The 14,414-nt window shown below is 32.1% G+C and overlaps 1 protein-coding gene and 1 long non-coding RNA gene across 2 annotated transcripts in view; one reads left to right on the top strand and one right to left on the bottom strand.

The window, feature by feature from the left end:
• Positions 1–14,414, bottom strand: part of LOC139778798 (uncharacterized) — a 184,100-nt gene that overhangs the window by 121,296 nt on the left and 48,390 nt on the right. The window contains exon 2 of the mRNA XM_071716907.1: positions 11,165–11,338. Within this exon, the coding sequence (XP_071573008.1) occupies positions 11,165–11,338 (174 nt within the window). The remainder of the gene's footprint in view (positions 1–11,164; positions 11,339–14,414) is intronic.
• On the top strand, positions 12,112–13,132 carry LOC139778804 (uncharacterized). The gene is made up of 3 exons (XR_011719696.1): positions 12,112–12,446; positions 12,577–12,863; positions 12,930–13,132. It is a non-coding gene; the product is annotated as an uncharacterized lncRNA (long non-coding RNA).

The following is a 14,414-nucleotide window of genomic DNA, read 5'->3' as shown; positions in this document are numbered from 1 at the left end:
TAACCCAGTGTTGGGCAAAATTTATTCTGAATAATGAATAAAAAATAACGAATAAAATAAATTTATTCGTTATTCGTGAATAACGAATAATTCGATTATTCGTTATTCGAATAAGATAATCACGAATATATATTCGTAATTCATCATTTTTATTCGAATAATGTAACGAATAAAAAGAAAATCGATGTTGAAAAATGATGTACAAAATAAAAATTAAAGTCCTCACTCGTAAATGTAAAGTTGTAATATAATTTATTAATTAGTTAATTTATTAGTTAATCTATTAATTAGTATTTTTAATGTTAAATAAATAATTTTAAAAAAATTAAATAAATTTACAAGCAATGAAATAAAAATAAAAATTTATTTTAATAAAAATCTGTGTCATTGGTTTTAATTAATAAAATAAAAAACAAAAAAAAGCTAATCTTACTTATAAATAGAAAAAGAGAAATGTAATGAAAAAAGTACATAATCAATTTTAGTTTCCCAAAAGTGTAGATTTCAGAATGCTTTTTTTTTAGTTGGTTTAGAAAAAATCACTCAAAAGTAATTATTATCAAGTTCATTTTTTATTTGATACATTATTGTTTAAAAAAGCTTTCAGAAGCACACGTTTTTCAAACATACTGTCTGATAAATCGATGAGATTTGGCTGTATTAATCATCGTAGCAAATGAAAATAATCTCTCCACCGGAGCCGAAGAAGGAATCAATGTATTGTATTTTAAAAAAACTTTCTTTATTGTAGGATATTTTTCTAGGCAAGATATCTGAGAGTCTGGATCTCCTAGATAATGAAAGATCTAGAAACAAAAACAAAAATAAGAATCATAAAGCAAATGTAATAAATAAAATAATAATGAATAAGAACTATTACTTCTAAATCTCTCATTGGAACCCATATTTGGGTACTCTGCGAATCGTCTTGATCTCCAAAGTAAAAAAATTCGTCTTCCTTGGATCGTGACGATGCAATCTGATTAGACAGCGTTGTTTGCAAAGAAAGAGAGCTCCTGTGCTACAATTCGCTTCAACAGATAGAGGATCCTCTCATGATGTCGGATATCGACTAAGCTAAACCACCTATTTTTCAATCTGGGCAGAGTAAGTGCTCCGATAACTGCCGTTTCTGAACGTTGACTTGAAAAATTGAATACGTCCTCAAATCTTGATGTTACACTATTTAGTAGTGAATCTACTAAAGGTTGACAATATATCCATTGTTCTCTCTGTAGATTTTCTAATTTCCGTTTTAATATAAGTAGAGTTGGTATCAAAATTCCATAAAACGTATTTTTTTCTTCTTGTAAAATATCTAATGCTTCTGAAACTGGTTTCGTGCACTTCAAGTGTTCCTGTATGTATTCAAACTCGCGGTCATTTAATGAATTTTTTAAACCTAGTTCCTTGAATAATTGCCCACATTTTTCTCTAATTTCCATAATTTGTTGTAATGCATTATAAAGAGAATTCCAACGGGTTTCTCCAGGTCTTGTTAATGTATGGCCTATACTTTTTTCTATGATTTCAGCTGATTTAGGTCTTTGAGCAGCTTTCCATAGCTTATTGCATTTTCCTAATACTTGATTGTGAATGTTTAACAGCGCTGGGTTTTTATTTAAAGTCTTTTTGACGTCAGCTGAAGCGCAAAGATTTAACGTATGGCTGCCGCATCTAATGTGATTGGGAAGCTTTTCAGTCCATGTTCGAAGGCTTTCATCGCTTTCCGATGCATAATCGCTCATACTTTCAGAATCACTCATATTTTCTTCTTCTATCTCGAAGTCCAAAATACTCGTTTTAATGCCGTACATTTTAAATGCTTTAACGAAGTTACTTCCATTGTCTGTAACTGTTCCCACGACTTTATTCCATGTGAGGCTGTATTTTAAATGAATTTCTTCCACAATCTCTGCAATTTTATCAAATGAATGTGTACCTTTTATCCTTTGGCAAGCTAGAGCTGTTGATTTCCTCTCACATTCATTAGTGATCCAGTGAGCGGTCATGCCGAAAAAACTTCGTTTTCTGCTGGACCATATATCATCGGTAGTGCAAACATAGGATACATTTTTTAATTCTTGTTTTATATTAAAAATGTATTTTTGAAATAAGTCGTCGACTCTGTTAGAAAGTTGACGCCGAGAAATTACTTTCAACTCTGTGTTGAATCCAGTAAGGCTGTTGATCAATTGTAAAAAGTACGGATTTTCAACCACGTTTAATGGAATCATTGAGTGCATAATAAATTGTGTAATATTTTCGTCAAGTGTTTCTCGCGTAACGTGTATCTTTTTTCTTGACCTATTTTCAACATTTGATACCTGGGGCTTTGAATTCGTTTTCCTTTTTTTGTAATTTTGATATTCCTCAAAATTTCCATCTTTTCCGTGACGTCTTTTTAGATGAGAAACGAAATTTGACGTTGATTTTCGACATCCTTTAATTTTTACTTCTTTTGGTTTGCATTTCAAACATAATGCAGTAATTTTGTTTGGATCAGAATCGTCCTCCTCCACAATTTTGAAAAAATGTCCATCCAGTATGGCTACATACCGCTCCATTCTGATAGAATCATTTTCGTCTTCAATGCTGCTGGAAACATTTACGGAATCGATACAAGTATAAGGCCCACTTTCTACTATATTCAATGTTGAAATCCCGAAACTTCCTCTTGTATTGCTATCATCTTCTTCCAAGACTATGGTAAGAAAACAATGTTGACACAATCACAAAAAATCCAAATGTGCAAAGTATTTATACTAAAGAAATATCTTTTTACCTGTTAAAAGTCTTCTACGTACACTCGATTAATACACAAAGATATCTATACATTTATATACCAATTCTACACCAATTCCTAGATTTATATTTCTACCAGTATTTATTCGATATCACAGATTTTTATACTATTACTAGCATGCCCCGTCTCGGCTTCGCCCGAGATTAGAGTGTGGCCAATCAATATCATTTCCAAAATTTATTAAAAATTATGAAACTCTGTTTACGTTCTTTACCCGACAAATTATTTCTACCGTTGTCCGATTCTCACCGCGAGAAGCTCTACGTCGAGATCAGTTTAGAAATACGGAAATTCAATGAAATTAGAAAAATTAATATACATTTTTTCTTTTTTATTGAACGTGTTCATGTTCATCCCGAAAACATTTCAAACTGTCCTTCTAATTTTATTTATTTAATCGAGTGCTTGACGATACACGATATTTTTTGTTTTTCCGTTTGGTGCGTAAATCGCACAACGAATAAATCATAAGGTTTTCCGACGCGTGAGCAGCCCACATACAGTTGTCCATGTGAGAAGCACGGATTCTCCAAATATAGCCCACACACTTGCAGCGATTGTCCTTGTGCTTTGTTGATCGTCATTGCAAAAGCGAGTCGCACCGGAAACTGCAAACGTTTGAATTCAAATGGCATATCTGTTGGGATCATTGGAATACGTGGCAACAGTACATCTTCCCCCTTGAATTTCCCATTCAAAATTGTAGCTTCAATGACATTGTTCATAATTTTTTTCACCGAAAGTCTTGTACCGTTGCAAAGTCTTGGTGGATTGATGTTTCGGAATGATAAGCACGCCAATTTTCAATGTTAAACTGTGCGGTGGCATACCAGGCAAATCTAGTGAATTCAAGAATTCCGTTGGGTAATTGACAACCTCGTTTTGATTCATTACAGTATCGATGGACTTATACGTTGTCGCTTCGCCTGGTATTCCGTTTTGAATGCTGAAGTTGATGGCATTTACATCGTTGTTCCTAGCTGCTAATATTGCACGTGCACTGAGCCAGTGATGATTTTTGTAATTACGCGCGATATTTGGGAAAACTTTTAGAATCAATTCTTCTTTAGTTGATGTCATCTTACAAAAGTTTGTTGACAACGTGATACATTGTGTAGATCTATCGATTTCCATCTTCCCATTTCCAATATCCAACAATTGTTTTGCGAAACCTTCGGCGGATGCATCATTTTGTAATTGAACACGCATATTGATTTTTAAAGTCAATTTCTTTACATGTCGCCATAGAACTGATGATTTGAGACATGCATTAATTTCATCAGCGGGGGTTGAACGTGGTATAACTGGCAGAGTTTGTCGAAAATCACCAGACAATAAAATTAGTGCTCCACCGAAGGGCTGTCCATTTCCCCTCAAATCTTTCAATGTACGATCAAGCGCTTCCAATGCTTTTTTATGAGCCATTGTGCATTCGTCCCATATAATAAGTTTACATTCTTTAAGAACTTTGCCCATTCCAGAATTTTTGGTAATATTGCATGTTGGCGTATCAGTGGTTTGCAAATTCAACGGCAATTTCAGTGCTGAATGCGCTGTTCGACCACCATCCAAAAGCGTTGCCGCAATTTCAGATGATGCAATTGCCAGTGCAATTTTATTCCGTGATCGAATGGTTGCCAAAATGAGTGAAATGAGAAAAGTTTTGCCTGTACCTCCAGGCGCATCTATGAAGTACAATTCGCCGCTTTGATTTGTAATTGCTTGCATTATTGTGTCGTATACAATTCGTTGTTCTGGAACCAATTTCGGAAGATTCGTTTCAACAAATGTACCCAAATCATCAATATCGAATTGTGTTTCACGTTGTAAATCACGATCATAAACGTCATTTGCAAATCGATTCGGAGCACACATTCCCAAATTTACCAGTCCTTTGTTAGCGATTACTAAACATATATCCTCAATCAAAACCAACGCTTCATTATACACGTTTGGTGTGAATTGCATATCTTTATTGTGATTTGTTGATTGTAAACGACGTAAGATGTCTTCACTCATATAATCTTTGTATTTTTCCCAAAGATCTTTCGGATTTGATGGGAAACACATTGTCAATATTATCGCAAATAACATACGTATTTGCTGTGGTTGAGCAGTATTCGATGCATCAGCGAGTGTTGTGTCCCAATGTGCATCGTTTTCAAGAAGAAACTTAGTGAGAACGGCGATTTAAAATTAAACAATAAATACAAATTATTCCACGTCTCACACAAAGACTGAACTATCACTGTTGATGATGTCCAAAAATTTACTTGGAAGAATCGAAAATGCCACTTTTGACGTTATTAAATTTCACATTCAACACTACTTATATCACCCACGAACTCGGGTGTTATTGTTTTCATGAATTTATTCACGATGATCGCAAATTTTCTGAGAAAAATGAAAAAATTCATTATTTGATATTATAATAATTGAAATAAAATTAACTCACGATGAAATGCAGCAAAAAAATATGTGTAAATGTATTTAGTGAGAACGACGATTTAAAGTTGACAATGAATACAAAATATCCCACGTCTCACATACAGATTGAACTATCACTCTTGATGATCTCGTCGACAATTGTCCCAAATTTTCGGAAAAAAATGAAAAAATTCAGTATTCGATATTATGATAATTAAAATAAAATCAACTCACAATAAAATACAGCAAAAAAATATGTGTAAATGTATTTAGTGAGAACTTATTTAGTGCCACCTTTGACGTTGTTAAATTTCACAGTCAACACTAATTATGTCGTCGCAAATTTTCTGAAAATAATCAAAAAATTCAGTATTCGATATTATGATAATTGAAATAAAATGAACTCACGATAAAATGCAGCATAAAAATATCTAATATTTTTATTTTTTAATTTTTTTATCCTTATTTTCCTTCCTCAATATCCATTTTCTTTAGATTACTTTCCATTTCCATATATTTCTTTTGACATTTACTAACAACTGACATATACTGACAAGGGAACGGTCGGGGGTGTCCGAGACCGATTTGGATGCGCTTTGGATATGTTGTTGAGCACCAAAAAATATTAGACTCGTATTTTTTTTTGCGGCTTATCTCGACGTTTAGGGGTTGAAACAACCCCTCGAAAATAACGGATTTTATAGTTTTTAGCGAATATCTTCGAAAATATAAGGCGTATGAAAAAAAGTTTTTATAACTATATTATAACGTGATATTGGGTATAATCTATATGTATAATATATTATGGTCATACCGGCGCCATTTTGTTATATCACGTGATATTGGGTATAATCTATATGTATAATATATTATGGTCATACCGGCGTTATTTTGTTATAAAGTGTCATGGCCGAACCCGGCGAAATCCGGCCGATCACAGCTCTTTTGGCAAAGTTAGCGATCTACTAATAATAGTATAAAAATCTGTGATATCGAATAAATACTGGTAGAAATATAAATCTAGGAATTGGTGTAGAATTGGTATATAAATGTATAGATATCTTTGTGTATTAATCGAGTGTACGTAGAAGACTTTTAACAGGTAAAAAGATATTTCTTTAGTATAAATACTTTGCACATTTGGATTTTTTGTGATTGTGTCAATATTGTTTTCTTACCATAGTCATGGAAGAAGATGATAGCAATACAAGAGGAAGTTTCGGGATTTCAACATTGAATATAGTAGAAAGTGGGCCTTATACTTGTATCGATTCCGTAAATGTTTCCAGCAGCATTGAAGACGAAAATGATTCTATCAGAATGGAGCGGTATGTAGCCATACTGGATGGACATTTTTTCAAAATTGTGGAGGAGGACGATTCTGATCCAAACAAAATTACTGCATTATGTTTGAAATGCAAACCAAAAGAAGTAAAAATTAAAGGATGTCGAAAATCAACGTCAAATTTCGTTTCTCATCTAAAAAGACGTCACGGAAAAGATGGAAGTTTTGAGGAATATCAAAATTACGAAAAAAGGAAAACGAATTCAAAGCCCCAGGTATCAAATGTTGAAAATAGGTCAAGAAAAAAGATACACGTTACGCGAGAAACACTTGACGAAAATATTACACAATTTATTATGCACTCAATGATTCCATTAAACGTGGTTGAAAATCCGTACTTTTTACAATTGATCAACAGCCTTACTGGATTCAACACAGAGTTAAAAGTAATTTCTCGGCGTCAACTTTCTAACAGAGTCGACGACTTATTTCAAAAATACATTTTTAATATAAAACAAGAATTAAAAAATGTATCCTATGTTTGCACTACCGATGATATATGGTCCAGCAGAAAACGAAGTTTTTTCGGCATGACCGCTCACTGGATCACTAATGAATGTAAGAGGAAATCAACAGCTCTAGCTTGCCAAAGGATAAAAGGTACACATTCATTTGATAAAATTGCAGAGATTGTGGAAGAAATTCATTTAAAATACAGCCTCACATGGAATAAAGTCGTGGGAACAGTTACAGACAATGGAAGTAACTTCGTTAAAGCATTTAAAATGTACGGCATTAAAACGAGTATTTTGGACTTCGAGATAGAAGAAGAAAATATGAGTGATTCTGAAAGTATGAGCGATTATGCATCGGAAAGCGATGAAAGCCTTCGAACATGGACTGAAAAGCTTCCCAATCACATTAGATGCGGCAGCCATACGTTAAATCTTTGCGCTTCAGCTGACGTCAAAAAGACTTTAAATAAAAACCCAGCGCTGTTAAACATTCACAATCAAGTATTAGGAAAATGCAATAAGCTATGGAAAGCTGCTCAAAGACCTAAATCAGCTGAAATCATAGAAAAAAGTATAGGCCATACATTAACAAGACCTGGAGAAACCCGTTGGAATTCTCTTTATAATGCATTACAACAAATTATGGAAATTAAAGGAAAATGTGGGCAATTATTCAAGGAACTAGGTTTAAAAAATTCATTAAATGACCGCGAGTTTGAATACATACAGGAACACTTGAAGTGCACGAAACCAGTTTCAGAAGCATTAGATATTTTACAAGGAGAAAAAAATACGTTTTATGGATGGGGAATTTTGATACCAACTCTACTTATATTAAAACGGAAATTAGAAAATCTACAGAGAGAACAATGGATATATTGTCAATCTTTAGTAGATTCACTACTAAATAGTGTAACATCAAGATTTGAGGACATATTCAATTTTTCAAGTCAACGTTCAGAAACGGCAGTTATCGGAGCACTTACTCTGCCCAGATTTAAAAATAGGTGGTTTAGCTTAGTCGATATCCGACATCATGAGAGGATCCTCTATCTGTTGAAGCGAATTGTAGCACAGGAGCTCTCTCTTTCTTTGCAAACAACGCTGTCTAATCAGATTGCATCGTCACGATCCAAGGAAGACGAATTTTTTTACTTTGGAGATCAAGACGATTCGCAGAGTACCCAAATATGGGTTCCAATGGGAGATTTAGAAGTAATAGTTCTTATTCATTATTTTATTTATTACATTTGCTTTATGATTCTTATTTTTGTTTTTGTTTCTAGATCTTTCATTATCTAGGAGATCGAGACTCTCAGATATCTTGCCTAGAAAAATATCCTACAATAAAGAAAGTTTTTTTAAAATACAATACATTGATTCCTTCTTCGGCTCCGGTGGAGAGATTATTTTCATTTGCTACGATGATTAATACAGCCAAATCTCATCGATTATCAGACAGTATGTTTGAAAAACGTGTGCTTCTGAAAGCCTTTTTAAACAATAATGTATCAAATAAAAAATGAACTTGATAATAATTACTTTTGAGTAATTTTTTCTAAATCAACTAAAAAAAAAGCATTCTGAAATCTACACTTTTGGGAAACTGAAATTGATTATGTACTTTTTTCATTACATTTCTCTTTTTCTATTTATAAGTAAGATTAGCTTTTATTTTGTTTTTTATTTTATTAATTAAAACCAATGACACAGATTTTTATTAAAATAAATTTTTATTTTTATTTCATTGCTTGCAAATTTATTTAATTTTTTTTAAATTATTTATTTAACATTAAAAATACTAATTAATAGATTATAATTTTACGTTCACGAAATATTATTATTTGTTAACAAAAATTTTTAAATATTTTGTTTTATTTTCGAATAAAAAATAACGAATAAAAATAACGAATAAACATATTTAATTATGAATAACGAATAATTTTAATGATGAATAATTCTATCGACGAATAAAGAATAACGAATAAAAAAATTATTCGTTATTCGTAATCGAATAAAAATTTATTCGAATAATGTAGGGGAGACCGGGGCTAAACCGCCAACGGGGTTGAACCGCCAAATCAAATATCTCGGAACCTGTATATTGTACGAACTCGCTATTAACATTGTAAACGCTGCTTATGGTACCCATGTGACCCCAACGGAGTTTCGGCAGGTTACTTGCCGTGTTATGATTTTTACGGAGGCAAACGTGTTTTCGTGGTAAAAAGTGAAATTTTCTGCACTTGGAAATTTTGTAATATCTGCAATAATATTTGCTCTCCAAATCTCGAGGTACGTGATTATAAATGCATGCTGATTATAAAGAGTAATGCATGCTGAACACGAATCCAGTGTAGATATTTAATATTTCATGGGCGATCAAACCTGAAACTGATTTATTCCGGGGGGGTGGCGGTTCAACCCCGGCATTTTTGAGATTTCAATTTTTCCACCGTTGTCGTTTTTGCTCTATACCGGTTAAACAAAGCAACATAGATAAAAATTTTCTATATAAATTTTGTAGCTAAAGGTTCACTCTTTACAGTGGTATACCACTTTTAACTAAAATTATTTATTTTTTTGTTAAAAATCGGCACCGAAAAAAAACTGGCGGTTTAGCCCCGGTCTCCCCTACAACACTGCTTTAACCGTCGGTTAAGCTAACCGTAGTTGGTGAAATTGGCCCTTAGTCATGACATATATATTATGGGAATTCTTGCGCATGCACATTAGAAAATGTGTCATGTAAGACATCTTTTAGACGACTTTTCATCCAATCAAAAAGTCGACTTTGTGTGTAGTCAGAAAGACATCTTTTCGTTTAGCCAAAAAACGACTGTAAAAAGACGTTTTTTCGTCATCTTTTAGTTTTATGTGCTGTCTGGGAAAGCAGATGTAATTCGTTTCAACATTTGACTTCGTTGAAAAATAATAATAAGTATAAAGAAAATGTATATTTGTTAAATGTATTTTTGTTATTGTAAATGTGTGTATCTCCTATTTAGGCACCTTTGATATTTTAATTTTTGCTAAAGTTTATTCAAATAATAAAATAATGAAGATTCAAGAGAATGTTAGCGAAATAAATATTTTTAATAAAAAATGTTTAGCATATAGGAAAAAAATTTGCGAATAATTTAAAACAATGGAATAAATAAAATAAGGTATTTATGCATAAAAGGGGCCTCCTCTCCGATTTCAATGACCTTGACATATGTTGTCAAGGTCACCCTCCTGAGTGACCTTCAGAAGTTTTTAGCCGTCGGTCGTTATTCGTTAAAAAGTTATTAACAAAAAAAGTTTGAAAAATATAACAATTATTTTAAGTACTGGGAGGCATAAACGACTAATATTACGTTTTTTTTTTAAAGCAGAGAATACTTTATTTCGCGAGAAAGTCGCTGCTTTACCAAAACACAACATTTAAAGCAGTAAATTGTTGATAAATTCAAGTCTTTTTGTTAAAGCAGAGAATACTTTATTTCGCAAGAAAGTCGCTGCTTTACCAAAACACAACATTTAAACCAGTAAATTGTTGATAAATTGAAGTCTTTTTGTTAAAGCAGAGAATACTTTATTTCGCGAAAAAGTCGCTGCTTTACCAAAACACAACATTTAAAGCAGTAAATTGTTGATAAATTGTATATTGAATATATGTGAGTATTGGAAGGCATAAATGACTAATATATATGTCAAAATAGTTCACGCATATACTTTCCACGCGAGACGAGTTGTCACATGGGTTCGTGGCGCGCTTTACAAGCTCGTTTAAGTAGAGGTAGTATTAAAGAAGATAAAGTTAGTCGATCATCTGTGTGAATATTTGTGGCGATATACAATAAACGAGCTTGTAAAGCGCGCCACGAACCCATGTGACAACTCGTCTTGCATGAAAAGTGTATGCGTGAACTATTTCGACATATATATTAGTCATTTATGCCTTCCAATACTCAAAATAGCTGCTATATTTTCCAAACTTTTTTTTGTTAATAACTTTTTAACGAATAACGACCGACGGCTAAAACCTTCTGAAGGTCACTCGGGGTCATGACCTTGACAACATATATCAAGGTCATTGAAATCGGAGAGAAAGCCCCTTTTATGCATAAATACCTAAAATAATCTTACCTTTGAAGACGTCACTGTTGAAGCGGCTAAGGGAATTATGAGATATATTCAAAAATAGCAAGTGTTGAACGTCGGAAAGAGCACCATCTTCCATGTGAGACAATTCATTATCGCTGAGATCCAATCGCATCAACGACTCACCGAGAGTATTAAAAGCATCTCGTGAAAGAGAACCTATAAAATAGAATAATCAAGGAAGTAATAGCTCAATGTTTGCGCATCAAAAAATGTATAATTATTAAGCTAAAATATTTATTAATAAATGATAAGAAACTTTGTGTATAAATATAAAAATAATTGTAAGTAATATTAATTAATATTATAATTAATCAATATCTTGTTGCTATAAATAACCTTGGAAAAATTCACTTTAAATAAAGTTAAGATTTTTAAAAGTAATCTTTAAAATATAAAAATTTACTTAAGAAATTTTTAGGTAATATAAAGTGTGTAAAAGGTTAATCTAAAGTGATGTAAGAAATGTTAAAGTATTTCAAAACTGACTTTGAAATAATCTTTAAAAACCAAAGATTTTAAAAACTGAATTTAAAATAGCATTCAGGTTTAAAAGAATGGAAAAGTAGCTTTAAAGTAATTTCAATAAATCTTAAGTAATCGTAAGAAAACATTAAATTATAAAGTTTTCCTATGATTCTCAATTTTAAGTCTAAAGTTACTAGAAGTAAACTTTTAAGAAGATTTATCTCATGTGTTATTTATCTCACTTAGGGCCGGTTGTTCCACTTTCAGATAAACTATCTGGTAACTTATCTGATGGATAAATGTCTGTAGAGCGTTGTTCCATTTCTCGGTAAAATTTAACTTCCTGATAAATGGCCACTATTGACAGATAAACTACACGGTACTTTGGGTACCGTGTAAGCCACTTATCTGACAGATAAATGCGTAGTGGGATTAGAAATCATACCCCGTCAGCGGGAGATGCTCAGCGCTGGTGTATCTGACGTTTCACGCATTTGTATATTAATATTTTGCGATAAAGAATTTGGATATTATCGAACGGACGGTATCGGACGGTATCGAAAATGGAACCAGGATTATACGAAAATCAACTTCTTTATGGTGACGAAGATGATAACGAAGAATCTGATGAAGAAATATATATAGTGGTGCTTCGCAAGCGATATACAGTTCGTCCACGTCCAGATTTATTTAACGAATATGATAATATAGAATTTGTAAGACGGTTTCGATTTCACAAACGCACTGTCCAGGTGATTTTAAATCTTATTGAAGAGAGAATAAGAAGCAGGACTGACAGGTAGATATTAAACGTATTTCTTATTTTTAGGTTATTTCATATAATGTATATGCTGTATAAGCAAGGATACTCGTGCAGCTATAACATATATGATAGTATATTAATATACAAGTATAAATTTTTATTTCAGAAATCATGCTGTATCACCACTACACCAGCTATTACTTACTTTAAGATTCTATGCAACTGGAACCTTTCAAGTTGCAATTGGTGATTTTGGTGGTATTCACAAATCCACAATGTGCAGGATTATAAAAAAGGTTACAGAAGCAATAGCTTCTTTACGTCCACGATATATTAATTTCCCTAATTCAAATCAGAGTCTAAGGGACACAAAACGAAGATTTTACAACATTGCTCGTTTCCCCAAAGTTGTAGGAGCAATTGATTGTACTCATGTCAAAATACAATCGCCAGGTATGTATTAGGTTGAAAATAATGAATAATAAATCTATAGTATTTATATCTTGCTTATATTTATAGGTGGAGAAGAGGCTGAAGTATATAGAAATAGAAAAGGGACATTTACTATGAATGTGCAGGCTGTTTGTGACAGTGCTTTACGAATTTTGGACATTGGAAATTATTAAAATATATTAGATATATCTTATAATATATTTATATTTATTGTATGTACATAATTGTTATATCTTACTTGTATTCTATTATTATAAAAATGTTGCATATACGAATGAGTAATAATAGCCCGCCAGAAAATAAAGGTTAAGATGCACCCACTTGAAGTTGCTGAAAAACGTTTCCGGAAATAATAATCGCGATATATATTTCTCTTAACTAGCAGGTAAATACCAATAGGATTAATAACCGTGGAACAACGCTCACGTATAAGTATCTGGTAAACTACCCGGTAAGATTTATCCTATAGGTAGTAATCTGTCGAGTAAGCCGAGATTTATCGAAAGGTGGAACAACCGGCCCTTAACTTTAAAGGTTAAAGTTAAAGTTAAGGTTAAAGTTATAAGGATTAAAGTTATAAGATTTACAATTATAAAGGATAAAGTAATAAAGTAAGTAATCTTAAAGTTATCCTCTTTATTATTTCCATTGCATCTGGAATTTTTAACCTTTAGAGGCCGGGAAAAGGACTTAAAGAGTTTTTTTTTTTTTTTTTTTACTATTTTTCCCTTATTCAACACACAAATTTTGCCTGAAAACATCAAATAGCTTGTGTTTTTTGGGTTGTCGATATTTCGACCACCCCCGGCCTCTAAAGGTTAAAGTGTTCTTAAGTTTTAAAGTAAGACATAAACATTTATTTTCTTTCAAATGTCTCTCCTTATTAAGAAGAAATAATTTATAAGATTTTCTTTAGTTTTTATAGTTTGTTTCCATTGAAACAAGACGAGTTGCTTCGTATAAGGATTCCAAGTCAAAAACAAAATTGTATTAAAATATCATCAGGTTTATGTCAAGAGCATGTTTTACAATAATTACAGTGTTTTAACAAATGGAGCCGCAAATAAGCAATACACTTAGAAGTAAAAACATAACAACTTTTGTTACCAATTTTTCAATTTACATGTCAAAGCATGCATAGTTATTATTTTTGCAACTAGTGAACAGAATTATCAAAATTATTGTCAATTATTTATTAAAGTTGAATTAATTTGATTCTTCTCCTATCATAATAAATAAAAATAAAAAAATTAAAATTAAGTCTGAAAAAATTGTAATTATATGATAGAAATCAGGGATCACCCCAGGTAACAAACACAAGTCGCTTTGACGTTCCAAATTGGTCATTTTTGGTCATGTGTCGTTAAGATAACCAATTTTTTACATGACCTTATTATATTGACGTCATAATGAGACGTCATTGCAATGTCATATTTTAGTCATGAACTGACGATTATCTTATTATTGATGTGATTATTTATTACATTGATCCTATAAAAAACTCCCTTAAAATCCAGTTCTATGAATCTCGCGATCAGTGTACAAGACTTC

This window comes from Temnothorax nylanderi, unplaced genomic scaffold (assembly GCF_030848795.1).
Source record: "Temnothorax nylanderi isolate EJ_2023f unplaced genomic scaffold, tnyl_v1.0 TNYL_tig0196_pilon, whole genome shotgun sequence".
Lineage (NCBI taxonomy): Eukaryota > Metazoa > Arthropoda > Insecta > Hymenoptera > Formicidae > Temnothorax > Temnothorax nylanderi.
Note: the sequence above shows the minus strand (reverse complement) of the source record. Positions and strands in the feature narration are given on the sequence as shown.